The sequence below is a fragment of the Juglans regia genome, chromosome 10, assembly GCF_001411555.2.
Source record: "Juglans regia cultivar Chandler chromosome 10, Walnut 2.0, whole genome shotgun sequence".
NCBI lineage: Eukaryota > Viridiplantae > Streptophyta > Magnoliopsida > Fagales > Juglandaceae > Juglans > Juglans regia.
The window spans coordinates 19,297,020-19,314,770 of NC_049910.1; the positions used below are offsets into that span (position 1 = coordinate 19,297,020).

Below are 17,751 nucleotides of genomic sequence, written 5' to 3' on the forward strand. Positions count from 1 at the left end.
GTCACGTTGATATGAGTGGTCGAAACGGTGCCTGCATTGGAGAGCCATATGCGCAGTTTTATTGCATACTTGGCATGTGGGGTGAGGGCTACACTAGATGGTTGTGAAAATGCCCCTGAGGAAACATACATTGCGACCATTACGCCCAGAAAAACGTCCCCTACCCCTGCGTTGTCTACCACCACAAAATAGAGTTCGCCCACACTGATTTCGACCTCCACTGGCACTATAATTGACAAAAGGTTCAAAGATAGTTTTGGAGGAGTGGGAGATGCGACTCTCATGGATGAGAAGGAGCTGATAGAGTTCATGTGAGGTAAGGGGATCAGATCTAGTGGTCACCGAGGTTACAAATGACTCATAAGCTGGACCTAAACCAGTAAGCAAGTAACGAACTCCTTATCTGGAAGAGGATTTCCAGTAGCTACTAAGACATCAGCGAGTGACTAAACCTTGCCAAAATAGACAGAAATGGACTGATCTCCACGAGAGAGATTGGTGAGTTAAAATCCAACTTGAAATTCTTTGGCTTGGGAGTGTGAAGCAAACATGGAGGCTAGAGAAAGCCATAGTTCTCTAGCCATGACTAAGGATAAAACATGCCTAATAACAGAGTCAGAAAGAGAAGAAAAAAGCACACTAAGAACTAGTTGATCAGTTCTAGTCCAAGAAAGAAATTCAGGATTTGGTTTAGGTGACCCATCGGAAGCTGAGTCAAGAAATTGAGTAGGACAAGGAAGAGTACCATCAACATAATAATAGAGATCTTGGCCTCTAAGGTATGTTGTGGTTTGAACTTTCCATAGAAGAAAGTTATATGGTGTTAACTTGATAGTGATGACATGAAAAAATGAGGAAACTATAGAGGAGTGAGGTTGAGAAGCGGAAGCTGGGTGCGTAGCCATGGATCAGTGAGACTGTTAGTCAAGCAACTCCGATACCATGTCAACAGAGGCACAATTCCTAAATTTCTTATCTTATTAATGCATGAACAATGGTCTCTTTTATACACAACTATAAGGGAATCTATTTTGTTGCAAGGAGAATAATAAAAGAATAAAATCTGAGTATAGAAAAATACTAAATTGTTCCTAGTGTATTTACAACAAAATGATCTAGGTTAATAGCCTCCATCTCTACTCCTCTTCTCATTTAGTTTTTGCATTGATCTAACCTTAATTATGATTGAGCTCCTTACTAACTTCCAAATTGTTCCTCAACCTCACTCTTATAGTATTGACGAAGCATGGTATGCTCACATTGTTTCTCCCAATGAGCAATCACTCCACACGTAAAACATAGCCTTAGGAGCATCTCATATTTGAATGATACCTGGAGAGTCATTGAACTCGTTTTAGATGGGCCCAGTGACACAGTAAAAGGCCAATATAATGGGCACAACAAGTCCAAAAACTTGCGGGAACAATATACACTCACTGCCACAGGATCCTATCACCTCTTGATAAGATTAGTATGGTAACTAATACTAATAGTGGGTATATACCGTCAAGTAAACGATGAGATATTCGTGGTACTAGTCCCTGATATGTCAACTCATTCCTCATACGATCATATCCCGAGAATATGGCAATCAGGACCCTGAGATTTGGTGAAAATAAACTATCCTTGTCAGCAAGCAGCTCACACCTATATAAGGGACCAACACCAGTAATCCTAGGTACGATTTCAGACCCCTCTTATCGAGCAATACACTCATATTTTTTACTTAGGCATCAAAGGTGTATCAAGCACACCAGGCCACTCTTTTTCCTTGTTGCAGGTTTGGAGTCATGATCAGTTTGCGGTGAAACACGTCCTCAATCATGGCACCGTCTGTGGGATCATTATAGATTCCTTAAACACCATTCAGCGTGATTTTCACATGTTTACTATTACACACTCCTAAACAACCTGTGACCAGGATACTGCCTCTGCGAATATGGAGGCGCAACTTATAGGGATGGTGGAGCAGCTAAAGAGTATGAGCGAGACCATGGACGCCCTTTAACAAGAGAATGAGAGCCTGGAACAAAAACAAATCAAGCTTATAGCGAGGGCGTTGTGCCAAAAGGAGAGGCACTTGGCGTAGGCAAAGCAAACACTGAGGAAACAAAAAAAAAAAGAAGCTGCATGATGAGTTGCACATCCTCGTCAACAAATATAAGTAGATGGCCAGGAAGATTTGGGGGGAGGGGGGGGATCATCCTTAATCGACCAATTGCTTAACTGCACAGACCTACCATACAGCTCAGAGGTGATGGTTGTGGCGCTCCCACCAAAGTTCAAGGTCCTACAGATGGAGCTGTATGATGGATTGCGAGATCTAGTGGACCACTTGGAAAACTTCAAAGCACATATGGCATTCGCCCTCCACGGGTTCCCAGGAGAGGTGGAATGCCAGGACTTCCCTCTAACTTTGAAGGGCGTGGTGAGAAGTTGGTTCGGGGACCTAAAACCAGGATCGATTGGTTGTTTTGAGGAATTGGCCAAACAATTCCTAACATAGTTCATAGCCAACAGGAGATGAAGATGATCTGTGGCATACCTCCTTATCATCAAATAGAAAGAAGGAGAAAGGCTAAAGGCATGCCTCACCCAACTCAATAAACAGTGATTAACTATCGACAACAAAGATGAGAAAACCACATTGGCGGCTCTTCTAAGAGGAGTATGGCCCCAAAGTCCGTTTATGGCAAAACTTGCACGATGGACTCCGTCATCATTAAGAGAATTCATGGATAACACCGATGACTTCGTCAATGCTGAAGACACATTACAAGCCTTAATCGTGCTTGAGATGAGTTTCTGCCTCATACTGATGGAGTCGAAGACTAGGTGAAGTTTAGAAAAGATGGGGAGACCCAACAACTGCCGGTTGGGGTAGGTACAAGCTTGCTTTTTCACAAGCTTATCCCCAAAAACAAATTTGATTATATAACGCTAGAGCTTTGTGTTCTTTCTATTCCATCCCATTTCATTTTGGGAGAGGTAGCTAATACTGATCTATAAGTGAAGTAGTTGTCGTCTGACCAATTGGCTCGGACACTAGACCGCTTGTGCCCACCCATTATGTCTAGCCCTAAATGGAATGGTTCTCTTAGTTACATTGCACCCTGACACGAGTCCCAATGTCCACTCTTCTTCACCCACTACCTAAGAAGTTGGCTTTGTCAACACAACATTAGGGCTGTCCCCTTCATTCTATGTTGACCCCGGCTCGGACCTGACTTTTTGGGAAGCCCATTTCTACCATGCTCATGGCCCGGCGGGCCTACCAATGATAGTGGGGACTTTCCCGTTCCCTAGTCAAAGACTTGGTTGGGTGCGAGGTCTACTCCACGAGGAGAGGTATAGACATAGATGATATCATCACGACCTCTCTTTCCATACAGCTAGGGATGCTTAAGGCACTTCGCCAACTGGCATTACCTGGGCTTTCGTGTCTCGCAGTGTGGTCAGCACTAGGTGTTTTCGAGCAACGAGGCTTACACCCATCGCATTAATTAATCCAAAGTTCCTTACCCTTATGCATGAATTATTTAATAAGCCATTTTCCTATCAAGTCTAAGGAGTAGACTAAGTATCTCAGCGGCGAGATTGAATACCCAAATCGAATCAAAGTTCAAGCCACCCTCCCTTAGCAAGTAAGAGGTGTGGGCCAAAGATCGCACATAAGCTTCCAAGTCCCACGACAGAAGAACACCCAACATACAAATGCACACTCCCCCATGTGAAATATTCATCTTTATTAGAGCTTTTTGGTAGTAGTCATGACCAACAACCATCAACTGTCGGCTCGTTGGTAAGGCGAGAGCTTCAAGCTTGATTTCTGGTGGCACACCCCCCACACAAGCACCACCCAACAAAAGGGGGACGAGGATAGCTATAGGCCCAATAAGGATCCGACCCAAAAGGAGAGACAATAACTCAGTTTGACAAACTACTTACCGAGGAGAGGAAGTCCCTTAATTGGGAAGCCATGGCATGAATAGAGTCATCTCTCTCCAAGGACCCCGCCATGTTTAGGGCTTGGGATGGACCAACATTCTCCTTGCCTTGGGGCAGAGGCACTATGCCAAGGAAAGACCCCAGAAGGTAAAGGCTGGGATTGCCCTCAAGGGGCCCCACCCCTGCCATGACAATAGGCGAAGATGAACCTACTGTAGTGGGGTCAATAGGCTGCAATTGCACCACATCCTTACCCACCACATTTTCATCTGCTCGAACAGGCAAAGATGAAACCCTCTTAGCGACGGGAGGTGAAGAAGTTCCCTCCTCGCCTCCCAAAGAGGCATTGAAGGGTGATGAGAGATTAAAAAATTGGAAATTCAAACCCAGAACCTTCAAAGTAGTCGAGGGGAAACACTGAGTTTCTCCTCCAAAGATAGCCTAGGGAAGGGAGCCAGAGTAGGCTCCCTTTCCCCGGCCTCCAATTGAGAGCCAATATCGACTTGAGCCTCGTCAATCGGGCCTCTAAACTTGACTCTTCCCATCAAAATCACTTCACAGTGGCCTACAGCAAAATCCGTACGGCCACAAGCAAAAGAGGAGTCGATGTCTGCATCCCCTTCATCGACCAACTCCAAAACGACTAGTGGGGTTGAAGGTAAAGCATAGTTGGGTGATCGAATGAAGTTGAGTCCCCACAAAGGGAACTAAAAATCAAGGGCAATAGCTAGGTCTGAGAAGGCCTACCCCATTAAGTTACCCAGACCATCAGAGTCCAAGGAACCCTCTTGGATAGGAGACTCATGAGACTATGGCTTAGTCACTCCCTCGGCCTCACGGCGAGACCGCTTCCATCCTTTCTCCAGCAAGGTAGCAGTGGGCCTCTTCTTACCTTGGGAGGCATCAGAATTCTTCGGCAAATAGAGACCGATGATGCGAGAGCGGTCAGGCATCACCAAGAACCTATCAATGTGGGCCCTTATCAGTAGGGCCTATGTCCAAATAGACTCCTGGTTGTGTTCAACCCAAGAGTAAATTCCTTCCACATGGGCTTGCTCCCTTTGGTAAAGGGTAACAACCACGACTTTGTCACCGGGGACTTTTTCCCAAATGGTGTAGACTAGGAATTCAACCTTATCAGCTTCTCTACCAAGGAATTCCCATCCCTGCCCAAAAACAAAGAAAAACTTCTTCTACCACTGCTTGGTATTCGAGTGGCAACCCTCGAAACCAGCAAGGCAATAGCAAGGGCAAAAGTGAAAGCTACCATTGTTTCATTCCAGTGCCCTACTAAGTGGGTAGCCAAAAACTTACGGGTCATCAAATCGGGGTAAAAAATACGGAAGGGTTCTAAAACCATGCTCCATGCGACACATCAACACATGACAATTCTCCAGGCATTTGAGCAGAGCTGAGTCGGCGCCAGCTTGAAGTAGTCGAGAATGTTGCGCACTGGGCGACAAAAAGAGACGTCGCAACCCATGAGAGAAGGAGCAAACAGTAAGGGCCACCTTCTCAACAAAGCCCTCTTTGTTGACAACCCCCTAAGGGGGGACCTCGAGAGCCACAAAATATGGGATTCCATGTGAATCCCTCAGCTTTCAAAGGTCAGCCTCGATTAGGCTCGACGTCAAGTCATAACCCTCATAATAAGGAACATCGCGAGCAAAAGAGGACTTTGGAGGGGGAGAGCTACTAGAAGAAGGGCGAGAAGAACTCTAACAAGCCATGGAATCAAAGAAGAATCTTGGAGAAAAGAAAATGGGTCTCGATGAAGAACACAGACAATAAGGAAGGGGAATGCGCAAAACTAAAAGAGGTAACAGTGAAACAAAGGGGACCATTTATAACCAAGGGTGCAATGGTGGAAATGCCCTAGGAACAATACGGGCAGTCTGATAGCACAATCGCCGCAAGCAAATCCCACGATCTAGTGATGTGATTGAGGGTAGACGTGAGGCCATTGCAACCCCTCTAGCACAAAAGCACAAATGATCAATTTCGATAAATGATGTGGCGAGCCAGAACTCTTCATAATCTTTAAATCTCTGTCATGCCGACGTGGCAAGAATTTGCGGGGTAACTAGAGAGTCATTTGAATCACTATTAGAATAGCCCAGTGACACAAAGTAAAAGGCCCATATAATGGGTCTAGCGGGTCCAGAAATTTTCATGAACACCATACACTCGGTGCCACAGGATTGTATCACCTCCGGATAAGATTACTATGGTAACTAACACTACTAACGGTTATATACCCTCAAGGAAACGACAAGATATTCGCAGTACTAGTCTCTGGTATGTTAACCCATTCCTTATGCGATCATATCTCATATCTCGAGAATATGGCAATAATGACCCTGAGATTTGGAGAAAATAAATTATCCTTATCAGCAAGCAGTTCATCGCTATATAAGGGACCAACTCCAGTAAACCCAAGTACGATTTTAAACCCCTCTTAGCAAGCAATACACTCATACTTTTTACTTAAGCATCGAAGGTGTATTAGCCACACCAGGCCACCCTTTTTCCTTGTTGCGGGTTTGAAGTCATGATCAGTTGGCGATCAAACACGTCCTCAACGGTACCCTTACACTTCTATCCTCCAGCCTAACATATCTTCCTCTAACCAAGGGTCTCCTAAGATCAATTTCGACCTTCACCAATAGAAAGTTCCCCTACCAGCATGTACCATCCTCTCAAACATCATCTACATCCACTACCAACCTCACATTCATGCAAGACAAAGGGAGCCTGTGCAATTGGATACGGAAATTAAACTTCTAAATCGAATCGTATTTGATGTACCGTCTCAACAATGAATGGTTTTAGTACCATAGAGTTTGGTCAAATAACCACGGCCTCCCACTCTTCACCTTCTCCTTATGTCTAATGTCATTGAACTCAACTAAGAAAACATTGCTGCCAATTTCAAAAAGAAAACTTCTTTGTTCAGTTTCCAGACTTTCAACATGTAACACCCCCTTCCCGTAGGCTAGGTGTGTCACGTATTTTTCATGAAAAATAAACCCGGCAAGCGATTCTCTAATTTCACAATTGAAAAATAAACTGAAGTAATTTATTATGAAATAAAAGGTCTAATAAAAATGTCTTCCCAAAAACATTAAAGAAATAACTGAATAAATTCGTCATAAGAGACACATTTTATTTTAAAAAGTCTGAACAAAACTAAAATGCTCCTTCTACTCCTGGCCTGCCTGCTCGTAATCATCATCTTCACCTGGGTAATTAAAAACATGAAAATAAACTAAAATGAGTCGATGACTCAGTAAGAAATCTATCATAACGAAAACATAATAAACATAAAATTTTATAAGAACTTTCATGCTGAACTTAAAATTCATGACTGTTCATGCTAATGCTTATGCTATGTATGACTGAATTATCTGAATTAACTGACTGATTTATCTTACTTATCTGACTGGCCAACACACTTAACCATGTGTGTAAGGTTGTGCACCAGCCCTACATCCCGCTGCAGCAAGGGGAACTGCTGATAGTATTCTAGCATACTATGGTGGACCACGACTGAGTTCGTGGCTTGCACACCACCCTGAAACTGAACTGCATTGGTACCATGCATCTGAATGGCCATCTTATTAACTGATCTGATATTATCTTACACTTGAACTTAAGATGGCTTATGTGTCTTATACACATGAGATGCATGACATACTACAGACATAATCATAAGTTCTGAATTTAAACATGATGCGGAATGACATGGTCATATGCTATGCTAGATGACATGCTTGCATATGACATGAGCGGTTCATAAATAGTGGCTGTCAAAGAACTGGCTTGAATAATACATACATATAAGCTAACTGTGATGATCCTAATTTATGATCAAATTTACTTACCTCGCTGCGTTTCTTCTTGAATAATACTTCGTAACTTGTGACCTATATTCAATAAATAACTATCACTAAATTGTTTGGAAATAAATAAATACTAATATCTTACTTAACTAAATTCAGAATTCTAAAAGATAGTCAAACAAATATTTGTTTAACACTAAAATCAATAATTCATAGTATTTAAATTACTTAAATACAAATAACATATTAAAACTTAGTAGAAATACTTGAGCTATTTTAAATACGTCATAAAACTTAAATTCTTAAAATAACTTTCATTTATTAACATAATTATTAAATAATATGAGAAATCTAGTATATTAATATCATTTAATAAATTGTTCAAAATAAATTAACAACTCTTACTGCTGAAATATGATATCTAATCTTTCAAATATAATTTAACTGTATATATATATATACACATATATATATATATAATTCTAAAATAATTGGTGGAAACATTCGATTTAATAAAAATAGACTTAATCATAATATTATTCAACACTCATAATTTATTCCTTAATTTATTTTTAAAATATAACATAATAATTTTATTAAAATCCGACTAAATAGACTAACTAAAATAATAGGCTTCATAATGTACTTCAAAACACATTTTAAATTCCTTAAACAATTTCTTAATAAAAAGAGCATTTGACTAATATATTTACTTAACAAAATTAAACTCAACTTGAAATATTAAACTCAACTTTAATTAAAAAGACATAACAATATTCATAATTAACCTATACTTAAACGTAAGGTTATAAATATAATTATACTTAAAAACACTGCTTCAAGATACTATATTAGAAAGGGCATACTTGTAATTTCATCTACTAACACTTAGTAAACTGAAACCTAAAGCAAAATACGTATGTATATGTTCTGCAGAAAAACAGAGAGCTCGGGAGAGAGAGGCGCGCGAAGCAAGGGCTCACCGAGAGATAAGCTGACGTGCGGCGGTTCTGGGTTGCTGGCGGGGGTCACGGCGGCGCGACTGGGGGCTCGACTGTGGTGGTGCGACGCCGAAGGAAAAGAACCATGCGGCAGTGCAACCGAGAGAGAGGGAGGCGCACGTACAGAGCTGGGTGGCTGAGGGTCGAAGGCCAACCGGGATGGAGTAGATGCCATGGGGAAGAGCTGGTCGGCGGTTTCTGGCACCGTGGGTGGTGCTCCGATGTCTTCTGGGGTGGACTCCGGCAAAACAGTGGTTCGGTTGCTCTGTTTCGGAAGTGCAAAACAGAGGTGCGTCCGATGAATTCTATGGTGGCCGGTGGTGGCTTCGGCGTGATCTGGGCAGCTTGGAGTCGCCGTGGTTGATGGTGGTTCCGTCGTCGACTAGTGGCCTTTCCGGTTGCTGCGTCTCACTGAGTGGTGCCCGGTGCTATGGCATGGGCTTGCTCTGTTTCGTGAGTGTTAGACAGAGGTGAGTCCGTGTGAGTCCGTGTGGTCGTTACCGTGGAAGAGAAGCAGAGGCTTCTCCACGTCCGTTGCTGTTGCGGCGTGCCTTGGCCGTGAGGATGGTCTGCTGTCTTCTGTGGTGGCGTCGAGTTGTCGCGGCTGGTTTCTGGACAGGGAGGCATGGTGGTTGCCGTGTGGGTGGCCAGGTTTGGGGAAGGAGGCCATTGCTGTCGTGCAGATGATTTGCATGCAGTGGCTGCGGCAACCCTAACTCTAGGTTGAAGACATTTACGTCTATAATGAACGAGTTCTCTATATAGACCCATGAAACCCTAATGAATAAGAAGAAAAGACGTACGTGCATCCGACGAAAATGGAACGAGTCTAACGTGGAAACTGATTCCTGACTTCATGGGCTTGGATGCCATAAAAAAAATATTTCACTTAATCCAATAATATAAATAATAATCCTATTAAAAATAGCAAACGTAAAATCTGATAATAATAATAACAATAATAATAACCTAATTATCAAACCTAATAAAATATCCGTGAAATTGTCTCTAATGATATAGGATCGGGATGTTACACAACATGGTTAAATGAGCAAGGCTTTTCTTCCAGTAGTTCATTCTGTCTCAATTTAACCCACCAAGCAATTCTCTGATCCCTTGCTTCTGATCGTATCAACTATATATCATGATATCCTAGATGGATCTCTATGACAACACTTTCTTCCTCAATCAAAGAGATCTTATTCCATACATTTGCCAATTGTGTCCACAGTCTATTCTCAATCCTCTCAAACACAACCACACCTTCACCTCTAGTTCTTCCTCACGAATGGGAGAAGTTGAAGCAGAAGACTCTTTTCAAGTTTCCTATTGGTGTGTTTAATTTAGATTAGGTTTGGATAGTGAGTTAAGATGATATAAGTTAAGATAAGATTTGAAAGTTAAATAAAATATTATTTTTTAATATTATTATTGTTTTGAGATTAGAAAAAATTGAATTGTTTATTATATTTTGTGTGAAAACTTGAAAAAATTGTAATGATTAGATGAGATAAGTTAAGATCAACTCAAACCTTAGTGTAGCCTTTACTAACCAATTATTTTATGTATTTTAATAGTTTGGCTAGTTGACCTAATGCTCTAACACTTCAAATGGCGTTAAACTCGTTTTTTCTTAACTTTGCTGTGTTCTAACCTTTAGATTTTATTTTTGAGTGTTGCTATGGTGATGCCTAGGGGTGTACAAAAACCGTTAAAACTGACTGTAATTGCCTCAGACCGGTTGCCAGAGCATGGAACCTACCAAAATCGGTGTAGAATCGGTCAGCCGGTGATAGAATTATGTCAAAATCGTCGTAGGTCGGTTCGATCCCGATTTGAAGATGGATTGGACTGCTAAACCGACCGATTATATAAATTATAATTTTTTTTATATATTTTTTAAATAAAACGACGCCATTTCACTTATACACATACTGGTTAGAAAAAAAAAAATAGAATGAAACGATGCAGCTCAATTTAAGTTTAATCCCCCCCGCCTCTTCTCTTCTTCTTCTCCCAATTTTCTCTCTCTCTCTCTCTCTCTCTCTCCTCTCTTACGTGTTACACAGCGGCGCATCTCTCTCTCTCCCCCCACCGTCTGCCGCATATCGTTCTCTCACTCTCATCACACGAGCCATCTCTCTCTCATCATGATTCGCATGTCCAATTCTCCATTTTTTAGTTTCTCACCATTCGTGATGCTGAAGGGATATCTACAATCAACCGGGATCACGCCAAAACCAACAACTCCAGTTTCCTCCTCCTTTACTGGCCGGTTTCGGCCAATTCTATCCATGTGTAGTAGTTATCGATTCGCCGAAACCATCAGTTTTCACCCCTAGTGACAACCATAGGCCAAAAAAAAAAAATTTAATTTTTTATTCATCCTTTTAATATTTTAAAAAAAATTTTAAAAATATAAAAAAAAATAACAATATATTAATAATCACTTTCTTAATCTGTAAATAAAAAAAATGTAAAAAAATAAATTAAATGTATCAACAATCAAAATTAGGGGACAAGTTAGAACGGCATAGTAACATTTTTCTTTATTTTTTGCCACGTGTTCTATATCCGCGTAAAACCCGGTTCATATGCCATTACGATAGATCAGCAGAGCGGCGGCCCGCAATGGTTTTTTCAGACCCAAATGAAACAGGCGCACGAAGAACCCTAGCTTACATTTTAGGCTTCCTTTCCCACGCTAAAGTCTAAACCCTCTCGGCTGCAGCAGACCTTCTCCGTCCTCCCCCCGACACCCCTCCGACATACTCAAATGGTCTCCCTCCCTCTACCTAGTTGTTTCCAATATTCTCTGTCTCTGAATTTTGTGCTGATTTCTAACTCTGTTTTTTGTTTTTGTTTCCTATGAAAAACGAAAAACGAAAGCAGGCTTCGGAGAAGAAACTGAGTAATCCAATGAGGGAAATCAAAGTACAGAAGCTCGTTCTCAACATCTCTGTCGGTGAGAGCGGTGACCGTCTCACCAGGGCCGCCAAGGTATTTTTCTTGTGTCTTTTATTTTTGCATGTCTTCGTTTGTATCCTCGTTCGCGGTTCCTTGTAATTCCCATGCTGTCCACCTCTATTCTTGTATATATAAATTCTAGTTTTTTTTTGTTTGGGATCTCATGTTTGGTTCATATGTAGGTGTTGGAGCAGCTCAGTGGCCAAAATCCAGTTTTCTCCAAAGGTAATTTTTTTTTTGGGTGGGGGATGGGTTTGTCGTTGTTTGGTATGTGCAAAATTACGGTTTAATGATTATCGCTGGAATATATAGACGGTTCAAATTTGTATACTTTGATTTGGATGATAAATTTTAGTATTATTGTTATTTCAGGTCTCTCTGAAATCAAATGTGGTTGTATTTTTTTGCTTCTTATAAAGGGCTGTAAACGGGAAAATATCTGTCGTAGTTTTTTCATCAGAGTTTTAGTTATGATCCAAGAATGTTAAATTACGGATAGAGTAAATGGTGCTTAATGGGACTAACTTTGTCTTAGTGGATTTGGGCTTTCCAATTTTGGAAGCTCGAAACAGTAAATTAAATAGTTCTGAGTTTTGATTTTATCATGTTTTTTTCTCTTTGTTGATTTTATCTGGAATCGTAGTGATTGTTGTTTTCTGAATAACTACTATCTGATATTTCCTAAGCTAGATAAAACTCTGGTTGAAAATATTGCTAAAGAATAACTACTGCTTTAACATTTTCAATGCCAAACAATTGCCACAAAAATTTGATGTCAAAGACTTGGAAAAATGATATGAAAAAATGGCGTATTCTGTGACCCTTTTCTTGCAACATAAACAATTTCTAGATTTTGAGTATTAAAGTTTTTGTTTGAACTAGAAAGTGTCTACTGCTGTTTGGAAGTATTACATAGTGGGACTTGAGAATTGATATATTTTTGTGCAAGAGAACTTCAAAATGTTATGTATAATAACACTTATGAAGTGATGACTTTTCATTTTACTACTCTACTAGCTGCAACCAAGTATGTGGGTTATGATATCTTTTCTTGATTCTGTTCTGAAAAGTTATTCTCCCTGCCTCCTAAACACCAATTGGCAGCAAGGTACACTGTGCGTTCCTTTGGTATTAGACGTAATGAAAAAATTGCATGCTATGTCACTGTTAGGGGTGACAAGGCAATGCAGCTTTTGGAGAGCAGTTTGAAGGTGAAGGAATATGAGTTGCTGAGGAGGAACTTCAGTGATACTGGATGTTTTGGCTTTGGTATTCAGGAGCACATTGACCTGGGAATCAAGTAAGCTAATATGCCCTTGAAACTAGAGATATGCCCTTTTCTATAATAGGTCGGACTTCTATTTATTAGTTTGTTATCAACTTGGAGTGAATTTTTGTGATTTGGAAATTGCTTACGCTAACTTGATTTGGTACTACATAATGGTCCTCTCTCAATATTTTGCTGTTGATTAAAAGCTTGAAAAGATTTTTTTTTTTTTTTTTTATCAGTAATCAAGAAATTTTATTCATGAGAATAGGGCAAAGCCCAAGTACATAGGGAGAAAGCTTGAAAAGAAAAATGAAGTTTGTCCATTGATTGTTGTCTGTGGTCTTAAAGATGAACAGCAATATCAGAAAATTTATTTATCATATTGCAGGCAATTTTCCTTTTTAGTCTCTGCTCTTAGAGGAGTCTATAATTTTCAACTAAGCTCAAGCACCGATTTTGCAATTCCTTGTGGTTTTTTCGATGAATCATACTTGCCAAAAAGTTCTTTCAATGCATCATTGTGCTCCATAATTGATGTAATTAAATTGATGGTGCCCAAGTGGATCTCTAGCCCTGTCACCTATCTTGCTGTGTGACTGCCTATTACGTTTAAGGTGTTGTAGCATGTGAAGGGTTGTCAAGAACAAAATGACATGGCAGAGAATATGGCATTCAACCTCATGATTTACACTGTCAGGATGATTATTGCTTCAATCAGGATTAGATGGGACATGAATTGGTTTTCGGTTGGATTTGGAATGGGATGGATGGTCAAATAACTAATCAGTTCTATATTGATGTAGCGTATGGTTTATTCTTTCCCTTCACAAAAGTTTATCCGTTATGTTTTTTTTTTAACTTTGTGATAAGTAATAACAATTTAATTAAAAAGTGCCAAAGGTGCAATCCAAGTATACAAGATGTGTACATGAAAGATACCCATCAATAAACCGAAATCGATACAAAAAAATCATGTAAACTCCCTTGGATCATCACATTGCTTATCCATGTATCCATGTATGCAAGTATGTTGTTGTTTATTCTGTATATGGTGTCATACCTTTCGATTGCCTTGCTTGTTTAATTATTTTGGAGAAGTACGCCTTGCACCCACAAAGTATCAGTAATTTTGCACTTTGCACTCCCAACTATCAAATGGAAATATTATAGCATCCAATTGCTTAAGATTTACGAGCAGCACCATTGTCCAATCTAGCCTTTAAGATTGATGAAAAATAGGTGACATGGCACAATCTTGCCTTTTAAATCTTAACGCAAGTTGTCCATTGCCAATTTTAGTAGTTTGAGGGTGAAATATGTACGCTTTAGCAGTTTGTGGTGCAAATTTCAAAATCCTTGGCAATTTGATGTTGCAATGTATATTGAGTAATGATAACATACAATCCTTATTTTAACCTTTTTCAAATTCATGTTGTAAAAATGAGGATATTGTTGTAAAATGATGATACTTCTATAATTGTTTTATGAGTTAGTTTACAAAAATGCCCTCATTTTACTTATGACGGCCTTGACTTAAAACATGGTTGGGAAAATGATTGTGAAAAGAGTTGTGTGTTTATCATTTTCCATGTATATTTGTCCATTTTTCCGAGTTTGCTGCAATATTGTGAATTGTGCATGATGTCCCATGTTTGAAGGATACCAAGATTTGGTTTTCGGGCATATAAATCAATTTTTGTTATTTTTTTATAATCATATTCTTTCAGGTATGATCCTTCAACTGGAATTTATGGAATGGACTTCTTTGTTGTTTTGGAGCGCCCTGGTTACCGTGTTGGCCGTCGTCGCCGATGCAAGTCTCGTGTTGGGATCCAGCACAGGGTCACAAAGGAGGATGCCATGAAGTGGTTCCAGGTCAAATATGAAGGTGTCATTCTAAACAAGTCTCAGAATATCACTTAAGCCTGGAACATTGCCACAGTTTTGAGTGAGGCTGGACCGCTGGTGTTATGTAGACGGTAGACCAGCGTCCTATACTGTTATCTTCTTTGAAGTTTTGGGAGAGCTTGCGATGTGTTTTCTGGGCCAGAATCTGTTTATTTATTGCACGATATGCTTTCAGCGGCACTACTAACTCAGGTGATAGATTTAGGCCCTGTTTGGCCAGTGTGTCCTCTCATCTCATTATTATAAATTTTTTAATTTTTTACATAAAATTTAATAAACAATTTAATTTTTTTAAATTTTAAAACAAGAATAATATTAAAAAATAATATTTTAACAATATTTTATTTAATTTTTAACTTTGATCTCAATTTACGAATGTCACCTTAAACAATAATAACGAATGTTTGAAATGCATCAAGCACGTGCCTCAGCATTATTTCATAATTTTCTGCAAGCCCGTAGCCATTATGTTATGTAATTGTGGAGCTTTAAGGATACTATTATGGCTGACCATATAGGTTTGCCATGGATCAATCAGGTAATCTGTCTGCCAATTAAAAAAAAATTATAGGGGGGGACAGGGAATTATGCATGTCAATTATGCCGTTAATTTTTTAATGGTAAAATTAGCGAGGTACTAAATTATAAGTTTTAGACATTATTATTATTATTATTATTATTATTATTAAGTGTTCAGTGTTAATTTTGTAAGAGTTGAAAGACTTTCCTAAATAATGCTCGCATGTAAGTAGGCTTATATTAACAAGAGAACTCAATCAGCCTTTTCTAGCTAGTCTAGCCAATTCTATCTTTTTTTTTTTATGTAGGCTTGTCTATCATATCATTTCAATGAATTAGAAACACCATCATCGTTATTTTAAGTTATACAAGAAAATGAAGAATAATCTAAACGCAATAAATAAATCATTAGTAAGAAAGCATACAATGTCTCATCCAACTAAAAGACCAACTAAGGACCATCAAAGTGAAAAGTAAAAACAAAGCTCTAACATTAGAAATAATTGAAAATATAAAACAAGATGTATAAAATATATCAAGTATTAAGCACCTTAGACGTATTTTGAGTTGGTAGGTGTCAACTTTAAGCACTAACTTCCGTGTTATCCAATGTAACATACTTTTTGTTAGCTAGAATTCTTCTATAACTACAAACCCAACTCAATCTTGAGCTACATATTTGGTTTCTCCATTGTTTACAATCCATTATGTGATTGAGTGAATAAACATGTATTAAGAGAGTCATGTCTATTGTCTAGTGGATACATTCTTTGTCTCAATGCACTCAAGAGCAAAGTGTTTCATTTTCCACAGTTATAACACTTCCATTTGGACTTGTTCTTGCCAATAAGTTTGCCTTTGCGGCGCTTTACAACCTTCTCATCTCTTCTCCCAAGACTATTTTCTGCTCCAACGTGTTTCTCATGTTGATTATACTTAGGCCTAAATATCTTGCGATTCCTAGCTTGGGCAACAAGAAGAATACTACTGTGCACTTCATCTCTACCTTCAAGTGGCAAGATATATCAGTAAAAGTCTTGATATTCTCACTGTGTCAAAACGATATTCATTTGTCTCCATGTTGACTTGAGCAAAAATCGTATCACAGCGGTAATTTGCAATTCATTAGTGAGAATATTGTCATCATCATTTAGATCATGAACCAAGGCAAATATCGATATGAAATGCTCAGTCATGGTTTTTGGATCTATAACATACTGCTCAAATCTTGAAGTAAGAGCACGGAACCTAGTAGTTAATGTCTCTCCATAGCAATTTTCAATTGGTTCCACACGGCAATTGGATAGTTCTCAAACTTTCAAATAAGATCATTGTGTATGCTGCTAAGTTTTTTTTTTTTTTTTTTTATCGATAAATACTTTAACCACATGCTGCTAAGAATGTTAAAGCACATGCACCAATCTTTCTTTAAACACATAACAATAATTAATTTAAAGAAAGCACTTCAAAAATAATTTTCGTAAACTAAAAATAATAAAAATAATCTAATTAAAAATCCAATAATTTTAAAATAAGAGAATAAATTTTTGAATCCATAAAAATAATTCCTTCAGTAAAAATACACTAAAATACGGGGTGTTACATTCTCCCCCCCTTAAATAAAATTTCGTCCTCGAAATTGGCAAGGTCAACATTAAAACTAAGACAGGAATAAGATTCAACTAAGAGCAGACTTAAGAACATACCGCCAAAATAGTCCGGTAAGGCCACTCTATAAGCAACAAGCCCAATCTTCTCTATGATCTGAAAAAGGGTCAACAGATCTTGGGTTAAGTTTTCCTTTCTTACCAAAGCGCTTAACGCCTTTCATAGGAGAGACTTTGAAATAAACCCAGTCACCTACTTCAAAGGATAAGTCTTTTCTTCTCGTATCTGCATAACTCTTATGGCGACTTTGCGCTTCCACCATTTTAGTCCTTATAAACTGAACTTGATCATTCATTTCTTGAATTATCTCAGGCCCAAACAATTTGCTCTTGCCAACTTCATCCCAACACAAGGGCGATCTACACTTCCTTCCATACCAAACTTCATATGGGGCCATCTGAATGGAGGAATGAAAATTGTCATTATAAGCAAACTCAAATAGCAGCAGATGATTCTCCCAACTTCCATGAATTTCCATGACACAAGACCGCAACATAACCTCAAGAGCTTGAATAGTATGCTCTGATTAACCGTCTGTTTGAGGGTGATACGCAGTACTAAACTTCAACTTAGTGCCTAAGGCTGCCTGCAAACTCTTCCAAAATTGGGACGTAAACCGCGGGTCCCG

General features: G+C 39.1%; 1 protein-coding gene across 1 annotated transcript; it reads left to right on the plus strand.

Annotated features, from left to right (window-relative positions):
* Positions 1 to 11,390: 11,390 nt before the first annotated feature.
* LOC108996647 (60S ribosomal protein L11-like) lies at positions 11,391 to 15,249 on the plus strand. The gene is made up of 5 exons (XM_018972657.2): positions 11,391 to 11,570; positions 11,684 to 11,791; positions 11,941 to 11,983; positions 12,863 to 13,058; positions 14,756 to 15,249. The coding sequence occupies exons 1-5, from the start codon at positions 11,568 to 11,570 to the stop codon at positions 14,949 to 14,951; spliced, it is 546 nt and encodes a 181-aa protein (XP_018828202.1). The 5' UTR covers positions 11,391 to 11,567; the 3' UTR covers positions 14,952 to 15,249.
* Positions 15,250 to 17,751: the final 2,502 nt, after the last annotated feature.

Excerpts from the sequence above, each read along its gene's own strand:
- LOC108996647 (XM_018972657.2), top strand. Across the intron at positions 11,792-11,940 it reads GTCTCACCAGGGCCGCCAAG|GTGTTGGAGCAGCTCAGTGG; the intron begins GTATTTTTCTTG and ends GTTCATATGTAG. Across the intron at positions 11,984-12,862 it reads AAATCCAGTTTTCTCCAAAG|CAAGGTACACTGTGCGTTCC; the intron begins GTAATTTTTTTT and ends ACCAATTGGCAG.